Source organism: Oncorhynchus tshawytscha, linkage group LG32 (assembly GCF_018296145.1).
Source record: "Oncorhynchus tshawytscha isolate Ot180627B linkage group LG32, Otsh_v2.0, whole genome shotgun sequence".
Lineage (NCBI taxonomy): Eukaryota > Metazoa > Chordata > Actinopteri > Salmoniformes > Salmonidae > Oncorhynchus > Oncorhynchus tshawytscha.
This window is the reverse complement of record NC_056460.1, coordinates 8453736-8474376: the sequence shown is the minus strand read 5'-3', so window position 1 is coordinate 8474376 and position 20641 is coordinate 8453736. Positions and strand designations below refer to the sequence as shown.

Here is a 20641-nt window from a genome sequence, read left to right as displayed (position 1 = left end):
TATTCTCCTACATTCCTTTCACATTTCCACAAACGTCAGTGTTTCCTTTCAAATGGTAACAAGAATATGCATATCCATGCTTCAGGGCATGAGCTACAGGCAGTTAGATTTGGGCATGTCATTTTAGGCGAAAATTGAAAAAAAGGAGCAGATCCTTAAGAGGTTTTTAAGGTGCCACCAACTTCCTGTGTTACCAGGATATGGGCACAAGTGTTCTATTTAAGGAGATCTACCATCGCTGTTTTGATATGTGGACTGTGACGAATTTGTGCATATTGAATGTTACATGAATTGTGTAAATGTATCTATGGTATTTGTTGTACTATAATACATTTTGTCTTCGGTTGTATTCGATCCCTATTGTCTCTCTCTACCTAATAAACAGATCTTGGATGCAAGGTGGTCTATTCTCCTCCTTTAGGATGTTATTGTCTGAGTCTTTGGGGTGCAAAAGCCCTTATTCCCCCTTCTGGTAACTTCAGGTAATTACATCCTGAGGTAAACTCATGATTTTTCTTCACACATTTTATACTGTAAGCTTGACCATGGGCTTGAGTTTCATGCAAACAATATAGAACTCAAACATCAACAAAGCAGATCATTTTACCAGCTTTGTTTGATCAAAATCAAGTGGTGAAGAACCCAAAGTATGGCTGCGTCCTGATTCTTCACCTTTAAAAAAATATTTGCACTTGCACACTTCCGGTCATGGATTTAACAAGTTGAAATTCTCTCTAGCCAACGACTAAACCAATCCCATTGCTTTTAAATTCATCGATGTGTGCAAATGCAGACTTCGGGAGAAGGGTGGAGAATCGGGATGCAGCCCAAAACAATTGCCACCTCCTCCTTCTCCGAAGTATTTCCAGCCAGGTGAACAAACAGGCATTTAATCATCAGTGGTTTGGCATCATACCGAGTGTGTCACAGAGATCCAACACTCAAAACAATGTTCAAGTAAGATGAACATAAAAAAAAAAAGATTACACAATGAACTGTATAAATGTCTACAGACTGCTCGGACAGGACCTCTTAAGTGTCTAATACTACAATATACAAACGCAAGGCCAAAAACAAATCCTGTTGGTGTACTGCTTAGTTAAGAACATACATTTAATTTAAATGTACTATATGACAATTCAAATAAGAGCTACAGGCTATGGTCCAGTATCATTTCAGCCCCTAGCCACTTCTCGTGGCCTCTAGCCCTTTGGTGTTCTCAGATCCTAAAGGACGGATATGGTGAAAGCTCAGCTTTTAGCCTATTTGGGAGGTTATATTCCCGTATAACTTTGCCTACACCTTGGTTCTATGGAATCTATCAACGTCAAAAGGTTCACTTTTAGAAGAAGTAGCTGGGACCGAAATGGAAGCAGGCCTATAACCTATTATAAAAAAACATTTTTTCCTCCTCCTTCAAAGGTGATTGGAGTACAAAGCTCAATGCATGACCCCTTTCTGGAGCCTGAACCTGAAGACCACGCTCCCCTTAGGCGTTTCTCTCTAGATACATAAACAACCCAACATTAAAAAAAATAATAATAATAATTTAAAAGGACAAAGCAATTGGTTCGTTTTAAACTAGACATCATTATGATACGTAAAACAGAATGGGAACGAAACATTCGTAAGAGCATTCTTCTGGGTCAACACCACAAGCATTACTGCAATGCTCGCAAATACCCCATCCCTCTGGCCTCGCTTAGCTGTCCGGCCTGCTCGTTATCCTCTCCCCGTTACTCGCAGGCAGTCTTTGTTCTTTAGACCAGTCGGATACAAATGTTCAGTTCTCCATCCATATTGTCCATGACTGGAGCATAGGCCTTTAAAAATTCACACACACAAAAAAAATAGATGAACTCTCCATTTTCCAATCGTGTAGTTTCCTCATTTAAGGAAGTGACATTCAGGTCAGGCAAAATTGGACAGTCATATTTCCATTGCGACCGGAATGTTGTGCCATGGTGGGTCTTTGTGCGACTCGGGAGTAGACTTGACTACTTCACTACGGATCCCTTTTTCAAATGAACTCTGACGAAGCAGTGTTCAGCACGCAGCGATAAAAAGCATCATTTGTGCATCGTGAACAGGACATGTACAGTGTAGAACTTGACACGTACAAAATCAACAACGGCACTGATGTTTACCCTGTGTGCTGCGTCATCGGATTTACACCTACTGAAACCACTGGTACTGTAGGTGTGCTTGAGATGATGCACTGCATCTCTTTCTGTGTCCAACTTAAAACTATAGAACAATTCTATGGATATTGTTCCTGGAGACCAGAACCAGCACCTGGGTGTGAGTACTGGTTTTTTAATTGATCGGTCTTAAAACACTGAAATACTATGGCTGCGTTTAGACAGGCAGCTCAATTCTGATCTTATTTTTACCAATCAAATCTGAAAAAGATCTGATGTGAAAGGTCAAAAGGCCAATTAGTCTGGGGGATCAGAATTGGGCTGCCTGTCTAACCACAGCCTATTTGGCAGGAGATTTGTACAGCAAAGAGCAAAGATTAAGGTCATTGAGTGAGCTATTGGGTCCAGGCGCAGTGCAGGGTTTAAGTTCAATTGACTTGTACGGAGTTCAGTGGTGGTGACCACAAAGAGCTGTGGCCAAGCCAGCCATGCTCTCAGCAGTTCTTGATGTGCTTGCGCCTCATGACAGGGCAATGACGTTCTTGCATGAGTCATGTGAACTGGACTTTAGTGCTCTCAGGGACAGTGGAAGTGCTACTCCAGAGCAGTCTCTGGCTTAGGATGAAGTACGCATGTCATGGTCATCAACCTTCATATATAACCAGAACTTCTGACATTAAAAAAAAACATGCTTTGTCCAGTTCTTGTCCCTTGTGCAGCTTACTGAACACCTAAAAATTCATGTAAAACAATTAAAAAGCAGCTAAATGTGCTAACAAGACATTGCACTATGGCCCTCAGCAAGTATGGATTGTGCGTAAATCCCAATTTTGGCAAAACACTTCTCTTTCTGTGTGGGGAATGCGGTGTTGAGCTGTATGTTACTGTGCAACATCCCTATAACATTCACACAACGCAGGTGGTCTCGTCAATGAATCCACTCAAAAAAGACTAGGTTTTCAGCTCATAGTCCTGGCTCATGCCTGACACAGATTCGATGGTAAAGACAATGAAAATCTGGATGCAGTGCAGCGCTCCGGGCCAGCAGAGAGCGCTGTAGGTCCAGACACCACAACCCAGTCAGTTCACCAAAAGGACATCCTCGTATGTTGTCGTTCTGAGGGAAGAAACAAGCACTTAACACGATAGCGCATACACATGTAGAAAAACATAAACGTCAACAACCGTGATAGAAAGGATAACAGTGAATGCATCTGTTATTGTCTGGTCATTGAAGTGGCATCTACTGCTGATCATTCTCCAGGGGAACATCCATCCCCATCAAGGCTAGTTGGAGCCATCACCAACTTACACCCGTCTGACTCCTTCAGATCGGCAAACACTGAAGAGGTTAGGAGCTGGAGGGTGGATTCTGAACCTGGCCTTGACTTCTACCTTCAGTCTTGACCTGTGCCCTCTGACCTACCTGTCACAGCAGCAGAATAAGGAGCAGGGCGAGGTCTCAAGGCCCCGGTACATGCCCGAGCTGGGCGTGTCAGTGCACTCTGCGATGAAGGCGTGCAGGTCCGTAATGTGGTAGGGCTCCTGGGTTTGGTGCTGGAGGGACAGGAGAGGAGACATGCACCCAAGTTTAGGGTTACCCACTTTCTGCATCTCAAATGGCACCCTATTCCCTATGAAGTACACTACCACTGACCAGGGCACTGTCTAGGGAATAGGGAGCCATTTGGGACACAACCACCGTGTGTACCGTGATCGGTTGGCTTTCACTAGGTGTTGTCGTTTGGAATTGGCTTCTGTTTGTACCGCTATGAGCAGTGAATATGAACGTTCTTCATGAGGAAGGCAACTCTAAATATGAATCTACATCCCACAAAATGTATTGTGTAAATCCAGCTATATGCCTCAACTCCAAATGAAAGTAAAAGACAAGCAGCAAATAAGAAATTATACAATGCTTATCTTTTACATTCATTTGGATTAGAGTCTGTTTAAAGGGACACTTTGGGATTTTGGCAATGAAGTCCTTCATCTACTTCCCTAGAGTCAGATGAACTTGTGGATACCATTTCTATGTCTCTGCGTGCAGTTTGAAGGAAGTTGCTAACTAGAGTTAGCGCAATTGCCAAATAGCATTAGAGCAATGACTGGAAGTCCAGGGTAACTGCAAGCATGCTAGTAGATACTATTGTCTTCCAGTCATATTGAGAAATGACCTCTAACTTCCTTCATAGATAAAGGGCTATAATGACTCTTGGCTGTACCTTGATCTCTGAAAATGCACATCGCTGAAGAACATTTTCAAATTAAATCTCACTGTGGATGATGAGTTTTACTGTATTATTTACACAGATCTGTGCTCTTTTGCCTGACGAAAATGTTGCCCTTTGTTGTTACCTTGATGGTTTCGTAGGCACCGGTGATGAGGGCGATGAAGAGCGACAGTACCATGTAGATGAAGAGGGAGATGAAGGTGTATAGGTAGACCTGGCTGAACACCCACACCAGTGTGCTGCTCTCCTGCATCTCAGAGAAGGTCACAAACATGTCGTCGCCGTTGATCAGCGAGAACAGGCACTCCGACACCATGGAGAGAGAGCGGAACTGACAGAGGGCGAGAGAGAGGGAAACAGTTCAATTACATTTCATAGCAATACAGCTTAATGAATTGAATACGATAGGGAGAGAGACTTAAATTACACAAACAACCATGTGACTTAACATGACCATCTCACTATATTGGTTCAACATTTTTCAGGATTCAGTACACAATTATTTTTGGTACAAAACAATTCCCTTAAGGCCATCTTACTGGCAAGGGCCAGTAAATATTGAATTATAATAATAGACAAATCACATGTTAATAACACAGTACCTCATTATTGTGCAAAATCCCAAAATGCACCATTGTGCATCATCACTGAACCATATGGGGTGTCCCCCTCCAGATTCACTTTCCTTTTCAATCTATTTGCCGACCCGCTCTGTTATTGGCCTTCTCCTGTTAGCATGTCTGCCTGTGCTTCAAAATGGTGGCTGTCTGTACCTTGACGTGATAGGGCCCCAGCACGATCCAGCCACAGAAGCAGTAGCCCAGGTAGATGACAGCCACACAGCTGCAGAACCGGATCACGTTGGGGAACGCAGCTCGCAAAGTCACGATCAGGATCTGAGAGGGAGAGAACCAGGAGAGTGGGTGAAACACTGTCATCGTTAGTGTGTGTGTGTGTGTCTGTGTGTGTGTGTAGGCAACTTACATTGTACTTCTGGAAGAAGCTGAGGTAGCGAATGACTCCGACCCACACCAACAAGGTGGAGGTCCCCAACAGGATGCCACACTCATCATACGATGACAAATTCTGTATGGAGAGATATTCAACTCATAAATGCCTCATGAGCATAGCACAACAACCTTTATCATAACCCAAACTGAGATACAATTTTGAGTGGTGATTTCAAATCATTCTTTAGCATTTTCCTCTGGGAAAAATAAAAGTTATTCTATTCTACTCTGAGCAGTAGAGGAAAAAGTCCCCTAGAGGGGGACTGACCTTGGATTCGATGCCAATCTTGATGATGCTGCCGATGACGGTGAGGACGTCACTGATGATGAGCAGGATGTACCAGCCGTTGATGAATTCCATCCTTTCGTCCCAGCTTACTTTCCGGCCCAGGTTGGTCTTGAAGAACTCGACAAACTCCTGTTACACAGAGACAGAGAGAGAGAGAGAGGAGTTGGGTGGCCCTACTGGGAAGACGAGTTATCACACCTTCTCAGATTTTGTGTTGCAGAACATTACTCGAAGAATGGAATCACTTCACAGAATGCCAATCACCTCCCCATCAAAAAAATATATCTTCTCTCCTTCTCCCACCCCACTCCCCAACCCTATAACAAGCAAACAAATGTATCTACAGTTTGTTCTCAGATAATATATGCCATTTAGCAAACGCTTTTATCCAAAGTGACTTACAGTCATGCATGCATACATTTTACGTTATGAGTGGTACCAGGGATAGAACCCACTATCCTGGCGTTGCAAGAGCCATGGTCTACCAGCTGAGTTATAGAGAACCACCAGATTGGATGTTCCTCCTTTTCACCACATTCTCTCTTCCTGCCCTCTACCTCCCAGTGACTTACGGCCTGTAGTATGATGCCGCGGAGTATGGAGCGGCCACACAGCACCAGGGACAGTATACAAACGATCACCACCACCACGTCAAACGTTACCCGCGTGTAGTTCTCCGCTGAGAGGGAGGGAAGGAAAGAGAGGAGTTAGTGGTTTCATCAAGTAGAAGCAGAGGGGCGAATACTTACTTCCACTTAAGTAAATCTTTCATGTTGACATCAATAATGTCTTATGAGGTCAAATGAAGATGGCGAAAGGGGAGATTGCTTCGTGTCTACATAATGTTTGTCTGTGGTTAGAAGTTGGACCGTTTCATTTCTGTCTGGTCATTCTGTGTGTAGTTTTGTATTGACCCATGCATATATATATATATTATTTTTATTTTTTAGCCAACTCTCTTATCAGGTCTCTCTAAAAACAAATGGTTTACTACCTCGAGATTCTCCTGGGTCGTAATAATTAGGGCACACCGTCTAAAAATATTTAGCAACGGAAGTAGTTCAGGTAGTCCCTACGTTTCAGTCCGTTTGGTGCTTAATTAATATTACCCTGGTGAAATAAATGTCTAATAAAAACAAAACGTCTATCTCACCGTGGCCTGACACACTGGGGTCTTTACACTCCTTTATAAAAGCCTGGTTTTCCAGACTGATCCTCACTTTACCACTGTGAGCCTTGTTGTCCAGGACTATCTGTAGAATCAGATGGAAAGAGCAACAGATCAGACATTCCTACAGGTAACTAGCACTTGCTGTAAACGTCCCTTTTCAGGACCCTGTCTTTCAAGGATAATTTGTAAAAATCCAAATAACTTCACAGATTTTCATTGTAAAGGGTTTAAACACTGTTTCCCATGCTTGTTCAATGACCCATAAACAATTAATGAACATGCACCTGTGGAACGGTCGTTAACACACTAACAGCTTACAGACGTTAGGCAATTAAGGTCACAGTTATGAAAACTTAGGACACTAAAGAGGCCTTTCTACTGACTCTGAAAAACACAAAAAGAAAGATGCCCAGGGTCCCTGATTATCTGCGTGAACGTGCCTTAGGCATGCTGCAAGGAGGCATGAGGACTGCAGATGTGGCCAGGGCAATAAATTGCAATGTCGGTACTTTGAGACGCCTAAGACAGCGCTACAGTGAGACAGGATGGACAGCGGATCATCCTCGCAGTGGCAGGCCACGTGTAACAACACCTGCACAGGATCGGTACATCTGAACATCACACCTGTGGGACAGGTACAGGATGGCAACAACAACTGCCTGAGTTACACCAGGAACGCACAATTCCTCCATCAGTGCTCAGACTGTCCGCAATAGGCTGAGAGAGGCTGGACTGAGGGCTTGTAGGCCTGTTGTAAGGCAGGTCCTCACCAGACATCACTGGCAACAACGTCGCCTATGGGCACAAACCCACCGTCGCTGGACCAGACAGGACTGGCAAAAAGTGCTCATCACTGACGAGTCACGGTTGTGTCTCACCAGGGGTGATGGTCGGATTCGCATTTATTGACGAAGGAATGAGCGTTACACCGAGGCCTGTACTCTGGAGTGGGATCGATTTGGAGGTGGAGGGTCCGTCATGGTCTGGGGCGGTGTGTCACAGCATAATCGGACTGAGCTTGTTGTCATTGTAGGCAATCTCAACGCTGTGCGTTACAGGGAAGACATCCTTCTCCCTCATGTGGTACCCTTCCTGCAGGCTCATCCTGACATGACCCTCCAGCGTGACAATGCCCTCAGCCATACTGCTTGTTCTGTGCGTGATTTCCTGCAAGACAGGAATGTCAGTGTTCTGCATTGGCCAGGGAAGAGTCCGGATCTCAATCCCATTGAGCATGTCTGGGACCTGTTGGATCGGAGGGTGAGGGCTAGGGCCATTCCCCCCAGAAATGTCTGGGAACTTGCAGGTGCCTTGGTGGAAGAGAGGGGGTAACATCTCACAGCAAGAACTGGCAAATCTGGTGCAGTCCATGAAAAGGAGATGCACTGCAGTACTTTATGCAGGTGTGGTGGCCACACCAGATACTGACTTTTGATTGTTGTTGAATCTTATGTTCATACAAACATTTACACATGTTAAGTTTGCTGAAAATAAACGCAGTTGACAGTGAAAGGACGTTCCTTTTTTTTAATAGTTTATAACAAAACGGGTCATAGCTTACCTATAATATACAGGCAATGAAAAGGTTTCCACAGCAACTACTACACACTAAACAGGTTACAATGAGCCACAGACTGGGTAGGACCATTTGCAGGAAGTGGTGGGGAAGGGAAGGGGGATGGGATGGGACTCACCGTTATGAAGAAGGTGTAACAGTCAGGAATCTCGTTGTTGATGATGGTCTGAATGTTGATGGCCTTTAGGTGGAACTGTATCGTCACGTTTATGAGTCTAGACAACAAAGAGTGAAAAGAAAAAAACAAGAGGGACATCAGGGTTGTGTCAAAGTGAAAGCAAAGAAAAGTTTTCAAACATTTTGCAACACAAAACAAAAATGTATGTTTCTTATTGGACAAGTCCAGGTAGACCCTCCCTTTTTTTGTTAGTTTTCCATCTAATGAACATAACTCAGGGCAATAGGTAGTGTGTAAACAGTTTGAATGTGTGTGAGAGCGATAAAAATTAACAGTTAGATGGGACATCCATCTTTGTAGTATCTACCTTAGTGTTAGACCGACAGAAAACAGGAGCCCGAAGTCAGTTGAAAAGATGTGAAAAATGAAGCCTTACTTGTGGAACTTGAGGGTAAAGTTCTTGTAGTCACTGCCGAAAGGCGCTCGAGGGACTGACAGAGGGTTAACCCCCACACAATCTAGTAACAGGACAGAGAGAGAAGTTAGTCATTTCAGGGGCTATTAATGTTTTTCCTTATAGAAATAGAATTACACTGAAATAGAATTACCATTACACTGAAATAAATGTATGTTCTAGTAATTAATTCTGGTGATCATGTCAAGAGTCAAAAGGCGGGCCATTTCAATACCAGTTGATTTCTGTTGTTCAATGTGTTTTCCCTTTAGTCAGTAGTATTGCCCCAAGTGTCAGCTCATATAAGGAAGTGGGGCTTCCTACTACTTTCACATGATTGGGGAACAATACAGTATTTACACACATTTAGTCAATAAATAAAAAAATCTAGTTACGATTAATCATTCCTGAAAAGATTAGCATCTCTTTGGCTAGGGAATGAAATAACTTATAAAGCAATGGTCAATCATCAAACGTGGCCCTGGAAAGCCACAAGTCGTGCAGGCTTTTGTTCAAATCCGGCACAAAACTCATCCTTTTTCAACCAGTCAACTAATCATCAAAAGCATGATAAGCCGAATCAGGCGTTTTAATGCTGGAACAGAACTACATTTAACCTGAGTCCCAAATGGCACCACATTCCCACTCCATAGAGTGCCATTTGGGAAGCGCAACCACTGTGTAGCTCTAGTACCAGGGTTGGTGACCACTGGCATAATGCAAGAAAGTAGATCGATGTACCTGTGATAACATGAGGGTCAATGTTGAAGGTATCATTGGCGGGATCGATGCTGCCCTTTTTGTAGTACTGCTGGCAGAGAGAGAGGGCACTCCCGTTCACCCCGACCCCATAGACGTACGCATAGCGTCCCACCGTGGTCTCGGGTAGCATCAAATACTGTGAGGGAGGAGGAAGGGTACGAGGATGGAGAATAAGGCCCTGCTCTAATATTTTTATTTTTTTAAAGAATCCCTCCTTCCTCCCTAATTTGAGGTAATCCGTGTTCTGTATGAGGATTCGTGGACGATTAGTGAACGTTTTCCACACTACCTCCTCCACCAATCAAACTCGCTCAGATCTGTGATTACTTCAAAATGATGCAGGGAAGGAAAGGATACATTCTAAATATTCAAACAGGGCCTAAGAGTTGGAGGCTTTTAGTTGAAAGTAGAGGATGAAAATATGAAGGGGACGAGATGTGGTCCTTCTTTGCGCTGCATGGACATGTTTACATATCAGTCTGTATGCCGGGTCGTGTACATTAGGCACCAAAAGGAGAGATTTGCTGAAACATTTGTTTTAAAAACATTTTCTATTGCATGCCCTAACGAACATGACCCAGGTGTCGTTAGTGACTGTTACCTGGTCTACGGTGTAGAAGATGTGTTCGTAGACGTCGCTCTGTGTGTACACGGCCAACGTGTCGTCGGAGCCCTCGTCATAGTCCTTCAAGAAGATGTGCTTAAAGGACATGGTGTTCTCCTCCTTGAACGTCACCACCATCTGGTTGCTAAGGCCAAACAACACCAGCTGAGGGAGGGAGGGAAGTAGGGATTCAGGTGTTTTATTGAAGGAAAGCGACTGTTCGCAACTATAACATAACCCTTTTTGCTCAAAGGGAAATTATAGAAGTTACTGTTGTAAAGATTGTCGGTCCCTATTTAAAAACGTCAGATGCACAGACTGTCCACCAATAGGAACGGTGCATATGAAACAAGGTGTCAGTTGTTATGGACTTCAGGATTGTTGGTCCTGCCATAAAATCCGAGCTTTGCCATGAGGGAGTTTAAAATGTACTGTTCATACACTCAAAGTGCATATGAAACTGAACGTGTGTAGTTACCTGCACAGTGACAATGATAATCTTGAGCAGCTGCAGGCCCAGTTTGAAGGGCTTGCGGCCCTTGGCGTGGAACTTGTCACAGGGGCTCATGAAAAAGTACTTGAGTTTCCTGCGCAGGGCCTCCTCTTCCTGCTCTGCCCCCAGCCAGCCCCCCACCGTTGCTGTGGGCAACCGGGGGTTGCCATGGCTGTGTCTGTGGTGAACATGCTTGTCGCTGCTGTCGCTGGAGCCGTAGCCGTGAGGAGACACAGAGGAAACCAACCTCTCCTTCTCTGGAGAGACAGATGGAGAGCGAGGGAAGAAAAAAAACATGTTAGCAGCGATAGAAGGATAGAGAGAGTGACTAATATGGCCTATCAAAAAAACAGCAATGTAATCTGCAATAGCACACCGCTAACGACACTCCATATTAGTGCCACTTCCTCTGTGAGCACCGACACGGTTTACCCAGTGTATGTGGCTTTGAACCGTTGACACTGTTTCTTACCGATGAATAGGCTACGTGTCTTAATGTAACCCTTCAGTGAGTGACAGCTCTTGTACTAGTTTGGGCAGCTTTCATTCACTACATTTCCTAATCTCCTTCGCCTCATGTAGTCATCCTTCATCACGTCTCCATCTAGTAAAACCCTGGGAGGTGACACAGGCCAGCTTATTAAAACAACACCCAGATCAGAGGCCCTGGGCTGGGCCGGGCGAGACAGACAGCCTCCCTGGAGGAAGAGAAGCGGGTGACTGGTGTGCTATAGCTGACGGCTCCGCCCCTCAAGGCTGACAGAAACACACCACTGGAGATGGAAGACACAGAAAGACTCCAGGGATGGTCGGGCTACTGCTACGCTACTACACCCGTCTGACTTGGTAGTTATTTGTCAAAGGAGCAGAGCTTCGAGGTGCGATGCTACACATTTCGATTGGCGTCGTCGATAACGTAAATCATAAAAGGTGTAGTAAAAACCTATATCACTGCGCATTCAGTGGAGACAGCTGGTGAAAGCTTAATTCAACCTCAGAGTTGACCAAAAAAACATGTGACAATAACAGACTTGGAAGGGAAATGTGGACCACATAGTTGGTGGGGAAAAGAGCTAGTTCAGCAGTATTAGAGAAAAATGAAGTTTTTCTTGGAAATGAACTGCTGTCAACTCTTGGTCACCTCACATCTGGTAAACAAGATGTGAGTTTACCATAACTCAGACCCAGACCTGAAGACACAAAATCTGGTCTGACGGACGTAGAAGAGATTATCACTGATGTGTGTGTGTGTGGCAAGGGTGATATCTCAATGTTTACCTACAATAATCACCTGCATATCTAACGATCTTTAGTTCGGCCAAGTGAATGAGAGAAGCCTATCTAGCGGGGGTAACCTACCTACATTATATCAACAACTTGCACACAGAACCTTGCAAGGTCACAAAAACTCAGACATGACAACAGTTGCGCGACTCTCCCTGTCAAAAACAATTCAGACCTGCGCTGAAAGAATTTCACTTTGTAACATTTCGTGCCAGCAATAGGAGCCCAAGCCAAGAAATTGACAGATCTTGATGGGGCATTCGTCAAAACAAAATTGCAGATGATGAGGGCTTGTTGCTGAGCCACACTAAGAGATAGAGTCAATCAAACTGAATAAATCCGCTGAAAAATCCTGCTGTTCCGGTTCAGGGCAGTCAATGGTGTGTTAGAGAAGGCTTAATAGACAATCCTGCACCTTGTCCGTCAGTCATAGTCAGCACTGTGACCATCAGTCTGCCAGCATCTCTATCGCTACAACGGATCAGCAGCTATCAGTCTGCACTGGGCAACCTCATTGGAGACAGTAAACAAGCAAAGCTGCTCCTCGTCTCTGTCAAATCTTAATTCTCTTGGACTCTATTTCCTGTTTCTATTTCCTCCTGTGGCAAGAGGACTTTTTGTTATTGTTATTTTTAACTTTAATCTGTTTCTTAGTCTCAAAATGCGCATCAGCCAATTAAAATTGTTGATTTACTTGCACGTTATACAACGCTACATTGTAGCTGGTCCAGTCAGATAACCTGGCACATGTTAGCGCTATGCTAGCCTCACCAGCTGACAGTGATTATTTCCTGTAACAAATTCTGCATCAGCCTATAAAAGATCTTGGACTTTATATCCAAAGGTGGGTTAACTGCTTTGTTCAGGGACAGAACGACAGAGTTTTACCTTGTCAGCTTGGGGATTCGATCTAGCAACCTTTTGGTTACTGGCCCAACGCTCTAACCACTAGGCTACCTGCTGCCGTGTGCCATCCATGCAGCCTCCGCATTGGATTAGTCGACTCAGACTGGCTTGAATCAGACGTGTCTCTTGTGCCATAATTTGATTTGAAATATTTGCCACTGCTCGACCCCAAAAAAATCATGGTTGACCAAACAAATCACCCAGTCGACTAAATGGGGTCAGCCCTAATAGTAATGCATAGAAAACGTTGTACATGTAAGTGTAGCCTACATAAGAAATTAAGTGATGTTTTTGACCTAACAGTAACATTAAACTACAGTGTATTTGAAAAGTATTCAGACCCCTTGACTTTTTCCACAGTGTTACATTACAGCCGTATTCTCATCAATCTACACACAATACCCCATAATGACAAAGCAAAAGCAGGTTTATATATTTTTTTTGCAAAATATAAAATAAAAACATTTAAATGTATTTACACAAGTATTCAGACTTTACTCAGTACTTTGTTGAAGCACCTTTGGCAGTGATTACAGTCTTGAGTCTTCTTGGGTATGACGCTACAAACTTGGCACACCTGTATTTGGAAACTCTTGGGGAGTTTCTCCCATTCTTCTCTGTAGATCCTCTCAAGTTCTGTCAGGTTGGATGAGGAGAGTCACTGCACAGTTATTCTCAAGGCCACTCCAGAGATGTTAGATCGGGTTCAAGTCCGAGCTCTGGCTGGGCCACTCAAGGACATCAGAGACTTGTCCCGAAGCGTTGTCTTGGCTGTGTGCTTAAGACATTGTCCTGTTGGAAGGTGAACTTTCACCCCAGTCTGAGGTTGTGAGCGCTCTGGAGCAGGTTCTCTCTGTACTTTGCTCTGTTAATCTTCCCTCGATCCTGACTAGTCTCCCAGTCCCTGCCACTGAAAAACATCCCCACAGCATGATGCTGCCACCACCGTGCTTCACCGTAGGGACGGTGCCAGGTTTCCTCCAGACGTGACAGTTGGCATTTATGCCAAAGAGTTCAATCTTGGTTTCATCAGACCAGAGAATCTTGTTTCTCATGGTCTGAGGTACATTTTGGCAAACTCCAAGCGGGCTGTCATGTGCATTTTACTGAGGAGTGGCTTCCGTGTGGCCACTCTACCACAAAGGCCTGATTGGTGGAGTGCTGCAGAGATGGTCGTCCTTCTGGAAGCTTCTCCTATCTCTACAGAGGAACTCTAGAGCTCTGTCAGAGTGACCATCTGGTTCTTGGTCACCTCCCTGACCAAGGCCCTTCTCCCTCGATTGCTCAGTTTGGCCAGGCGGCCAGCTGTAGGAAGTCTTGGTGGTTCCTAACTTCTTCCATTTAAGAATGATGGAGGCCACTGTATTCTTGGGGAACTTCAATGCTGCAGAAATGTGTTGGTACCCTTCCCCAGATCTGTGCCTCGATACAATCCTGTCTCGGAGCTCTATTGACAATTCATTCAAACTTATGGCTTGGTTTTTTCTCTGACATGCACGGTATGCAACCTAATATAGACAGGTGTGTACCTTTCCAAATCATGTCCAATCAATTATATTTACCACAGGTGGACGCTGCCTGTTTTTGCTTTGTCATTATGGGGCATTGTGTTTAGATTGATGGAGGAAAAAAATAATTTAATCAATTTTAGCATAAGGCTGTAACGTAACAAAATGTGGAAAAATTGAAGGGGTCTGAACACTTTCCGAATGCACTGTACACTATTATAGTCGGTATGTTAGGCCAATGTAGAATACTAATGAAACATTAAGTGATCTTGAGAGACTTTGTTTTAGCTTTTATCAAAACATTTTTTTTTTTTTAACACCACCATTCTGAGAATAGGCGAAGTATGGCTCTGGTGCACTCCAGCAGATCTACGCCCCTGTATAGCAGTAGCCTATAAGTCAGTCTGCAAGAGGGATTCCAAGAACTCCTCATTAAATATATTTATAATCTTCATTTCAAAGGTTTTAGCTGAACCTTTCGCAACATAAAATCTTTAAATAAATACCTGTAATTCACAAGGAATTGTCAAAGGAAAAATGTATATCACAACTAGGATTTGAACATCACAAACCGCAAAAATGACCAGAAACCTGGCTCGCAACACTGTGAGCTATTTGTCCAATTTAACTTTTGTAGCAGATGGTGCCATGTGACTTCTGTTAAAGGACACTCATGTAAAAAGTGTTCGGTCACGTCAGAGAGGAAGAGGCGAAGCGGGAGGGTTTACTCCGCGCAAAATCTGTACACATAAGCAGATCATTCATATTTAAGCAAGCTGAGGAGTTTTTGTATGGGGGGGGGAATAAGAATGTTGAATTTAGTCAAGCCATTTTATTATTGCTATTTAGACACGAGGCTTATTTGATCTAATAGAAGCGTCATAATGCTTACAGGTTTACTGATAAAAGTGTGATGCACATGACATCCTGGCAACTTTGAGAAAACAACACCGATATAAAGTGTTTTTAAGGTTGCACATTTTGGGGAATATTCAAGGGTGGAAACTCTGTGGTAATTAATGGGAATATATGCAAATTAATTTGAATACCATTTAAATATATATGTTTTTTTTGCATTGTATATATTTACCATATCATATGGCGACAGAAACATAAACCTTTTATCTTATCACAAGTAGACGTAAATGCAATTGATTAAATCCTTCCAATAGAAAAATTTAACTTTAATTAAATGAGTTGACTCTTCACATGGGATGATTTCACTGAACAAAAGGGAATATTGAATGATCCCCGATGATCCATTGCATCTCCCAAAAACATTTTCAACATACATCTGTAAAATGATAACATAAGCTTTAGTGTCTAGACTGTATTCATTTCAGGCTTCTTCTCCCTGGACCTCCTCAAATGTCCACCTCTTGAACATCAGACTGAGGCCTCATCTTCACGGTCACTTTCCAACCTTGTTGAGGATGGCTCGTTGTCAGGCTCAAAAAGTCTCAAATTTGCACAGATGGCCACCAATTTTTCAAACCTTGTATGTGTCAGCCTGTTGCGTGCTTTGGTGTGCGTGTTCCCAAACAAGGACCAGTTGCGCTCTGAGGCGGCTGATGTTGGTGGGATTTGGAAGATGGAGGCAACAGGGGAAAGAGCCTCAGATCCACAAAGTCCCTTCCACCAGGTGGCTGATGAGACATGTTGGCACGACTTGCATATTGCATCTACACCCCAAAGCCCTAGCTTGGAAGTGTACTTCCTTCTCCAGACTGCCAAGAAACTTGCCCTCATCCAGGCCAAGGTGGCGAGACACGGTAGTGATGACACCATAGGCCTTGTTGATCTCTGCACCAGACAGGATGCTCTTGCCAGCATACTTGGGGTCCAACTTGTATGCTGTAGCATGTATGGGCTTCAGGCAGATGTCTTCACACTTTTTGATGCATTTCAGAACTGCAGTTTCCTCTGCTTGGAGAAACAGTGAAGTGGGCAGGGCAGTACGGATTTCTTCTCTTACATCTGCAAGCAGAGTCTGAACATCAGACAGGATGGCATGGTCTCCCTCAATCCGTGCAATGGCTACTGCTATAGGTTTCAGGCTGCTTACCACTCTCTCCCAAAATACATCATCCAGGAGGATCCTCTTGATGGGGCTGTCCATATCGGCAGACTGTGATATGGACATTTTCTTGGAGACTCCTTCCCCTCCAGGACTGTCAAACATGATGACAACAACACCCCAATGGGTGTTGCTGGGCAGCTTCAATGTGGTACTCTTATTCTTCTCACTTTGCTTGGTGAGGTAGATTGCTGCTATAACTTGATAACCCTTCACATACCTAACCATTTCCTTGGCTCTCATGTAGAGTGTATCCATTGTTTTCAGTGCCAACATGTCCTTGGGGAGCAGATTCAATGCATGAGCAGCACAGCCAATGGGTGTGATGTGAGGATAGGACTCCTCCACTTTAGACCAAGCAGCCTTCATGTTTGCAGCATTGTCTGTCACCAGTGCTAATACCTTCTGTGGTCCAATGTCATTTATGACTGCCTTCAGCTTATCTGCAATGTAGAGACCGGTGTGTCTTTTTGTCCCTTGAGTCTGTGCTCTTGTAGAACACTGGTTGAGGGGTGGAGATTATGTAGTTCATTATTCCTTGCCCATGATCATTCTACCACCCATCAGAGATGATTGCAATACAGTCTGCTGTCTCTAGGATTTGCTTGACCTTTACTGGAGCTCTGTTCAACTCTGAATCCAAAAAATGAGTAGGTAAAGAATGTGTTGTTCGAGGGGTGTATGCTGGGCGAAGAACATTCAGAAATCTATTCCAATACACATTGCCTGTGAGCGTCAGAGGTGAACCAGTTGCATACACAGCTCGACCAAGACATTCCATCAGCATTTCTCTGACTACGTTCCTCCATTGAGTCAAAAAAACATCTGATTCCAGGAGGACCATGAGCTGTTGCTATCGATAAGGTGTCTGATTCATCATTTTCACCTCGAATAGAAGTAGAGGGACTTTTGTCACAGGTTGCTTGTTGTGAGCACTGAGGGAACTTTATGCACTTGGCCAGATGATTCTGCATCTTTGTTGCATTCTTCACATATGATTTATCACAGTATTTGCAAATGTACACAGCTTTCCTTCTACATTAGCTGCAGTGAAATGTCTCCACACATTAAATAGTGCCTGTGGCATTTTCCTAGTAAAGATTAGAAAAAAACAAGTAATAAAAACAACAAATACAATTCCATGTACAGATAAATAGTTAGATGAAATAACTCATTTGTAAGATAAATGTTGTAAAATGAAACATGTATGAATACAGGTGAATTAACACCCCTCGGTTAGCAGGCTCAAGCAAGTTAAAACCCACATGGTAGCAAAAACTAACTAGCAGAAATTGTTAACAAGTTAGGTGATTTAAAACACACTTTGCTGTCGGCTGTCATTTACTAGTTAACAAAAAATAATGTATGTCATATAAAATGTATTCACCCCACCCAGTATTGTAATCAAAACATACCAGAAAAGATGTAGTCCTAGGCTCAGCCAGTGCAGTAGTGTGGGCTCAATAGCATCTCATCAAGTGTGCAAGATCTGAGAATCAGTTGTATATGTGATGAAAGAATGCACTGCACATGTGATGGAAGAATGCACAGTGCATGCAGAGGGTTGAAATTCCATTGAATTTGGGAAAGTTTAATCAAAATATGCCACAAGACCTAGAATTGCCTTATGTGTATCCCACACAAAAAAAGGTTCACTGTTATAAAAGCTAACTCTTTTGATAAGCAAAATATCCCAAATTCCAGGGCTTAACTTTCCATGGAAAAATTCCAACCCTTTGCAACCCACAAATTAAGTACTCTAAATGAGTCGAAAGTATACTACGGCATGAGAAGAAAATATGTATCGACTGCTTACAAGACAATTTGTAAACCCCTGACCCACACACAGTGAAGTGCAGAAGTGAAAGCCTATGTCCACAGTCATATGGGCACCATAGACTACGACACATGTGAGAGGAAGTTAAGTAACTGGGTGGTGGGAGGTTATCACAGAGTATGGTAGATGGAGAACCTGGGTCAGTCTGGTTTAAAATGTAGTAGACATGCTATGGTGGTAGGAGGGAGCAAGAGTAGTCAGTCTTTGAAGTCCTGGAGGGGGCTCATGAAACAGTTTCTTTCAGCTTCCAACGCTCTAGAATTTTAACGGAATCCCTGGGACGTCCAACTAATAATTTTAAATGCTTGTGGTGGGGGCTAGTGTTTAGGGTAGAGATGTCCCAGGGATCCCAGATAGCGCTAACCCTGGAATTTAGGAATAATTGCTTGAATCAAGACTCATGAGCATTGAAGTACAGCATTGACTGCAATGGCGGGATAGAATAGAACAATTTCAAGGCTACAATTTTCCTTGCTGAAAGTGGCCATCAGGTATAATTTCCTACCTCAAACTTGACAAGTGTAAACTATTATTAGCTAATTCTGTCAGCAGCAGGTCAACATAAAGCGAACTCTTTGCCTATTTCATCCAGAATGTCTGTAGGGGAGAGTGGGGTATGTTGAGCCAAAGGGTAAGTTGGCCACCCCTTGTTTCTAGGAAACCATGCACAAAATGTATGATTTGACCAAATATTTAGGAAGAAGTCATGATTTCATTGAGTCTGTGGAGGAAGAAACCACATGGAAAGTGGTAAGCAAGTTAGGTCCAACAAACTGTTTATCACCAACTCAAATGAATTTATTGTGCTAGAGGTTTCATGATGCTTGCATATAAACCAAAGCAGATAATTTAAAGATTGTTCTATACATCACTTGGGGTCTCTATAAGCGTCAACATGAGGCCCTAAACCTATCATGAAAGTTAATCCTTGTAGTTCTGTTTGCCTTGGGGTAAGTTGAGCCAGTGGCAATGGGGTAAGTTGAGCCAATGGCATGTTAAGCAAATTGAAGTGTTTTCTTCCTAGGTGTAATGCAATACATTATTGCTGGGATATGAGCTAACACAAGGGCCTGGCTTTTAATTAAAAGTGTTTAAAATATACTGTGTTTGTTGGGTGATAATACTGTGTTAAAAGATGAGTAAAATGATTAAAAGACAAAGCGATTGTGAGAAATATGGACATGGTTTTAAAGAGATAATGATAATATGTAGGCGGCTCAACTTACCCTGTGAATATGGATAGCATAACGCTACTAGACGCTACTAGATTCTATTGGAAATACGGCATCATTCAGGATTCAGGAATAGCATACACACAACGACTCATATTGCACATATTAAAGCTGTATGACTTGCCCAGAAACAGCGATCACATGATTAAAAACAAAACATATTGTGGATAAATGACTAAATAAGGTGGATGGTTTTGTACACATTTAAGCAATAACGCTTCTTCCAGTCAGTGTTTGGAAACATTGTAACAAAACATTGTTGATGCTGCTGCGTCAACCTCCTACAATTTTACCGTGTTGCACAATGTTACACAATGTTACTTATGCATTTATTCACGATTAATCACCATTCATTTTGTACCTAGAATGAGATGTGTTTTATGGAGATGATTGGCATGACAGCCCTCTGTAGAGCTACGTTACACAAGTATAATATACTCAGGGCCCACCTTTCAGTGAAAGACATGCATCAATATAACAAACCATTTAAAAACACACAAAGTTACAAAGTAACATGTCAGAAAATTCTTGAAAATAACTTGTAAACAACTCAACATACCTGAACCAGCGCCGCCGTGGTTGCAATTCCCGCTTGCTGTAGCCATGTAAACGTTTTGAAACTATAAATAAATATGCGACATAAAAATCTGAACTGTTTCAGAATAAGCGAAGGCAAATAAAAGCTGCTATAAAACGCGAGTATATTGTTGGCGTGGAATTAACTGTCCGAGAAGATAGCCATGAGGACGACGTTTTACTGTGTGTTCTGCATTTACTGTAGAGGTTCAGCATCGGGACAAGACATAACTCGCTTCCTCAGGTGACGTCACGTGACTCATGTGTCACGTGACTGCACAAGGTGGCGCTTGTTCTCATCTCTTTCAATTCAAACGGCTGTATTGGCATGGGGAACGTGTTCACAGTGCAAAGGCAAGCGAAATAAAC

At 43.2% G+C, this 20641-nt stretch overlaps 1 protein-coding gene across 1 annotated transcript; it reads right to left on the bottom strand.

Annotated features, from left to right (window-relative positions):
- Positions 1 to 874: 874 nt before the first annotated feature.
- Positions 875 to 20522, bottom strand: LOC112230335 (mucolipin-1). The gene is made up of 14 exons (XM_024396574.2): positions 20256 to 20522; positions 10838 to 11109; positions 10357 to 10524; positions 9735 to 9891; positions 8976 to 9057; positions 8540 to 8636; positions 6828 to 6927; positions 6247 to 6353; positions 5654 to 5803; positions 5360 to 5461; positions 5149 to 5271; positions 4500 to 4706; positions 3568 to 3698; positions 875 to 3258 (listed from the first exon to the last, which is right to left on the bottom strand). Exons 1-14 carry the CDS (start codon positions 20299 to 20301, stop codon positions 3222 to 3224), a joined length of 1779 nt encoding a protein of 592 aa, XP_024252342.1. The 5' UTR covers positions 20302 to 20522; the 3' UTR covers positions 875 to 3221.
- Between the last annotated feature and the right edge of the window lie 119 nt (positions 20523 to 20641).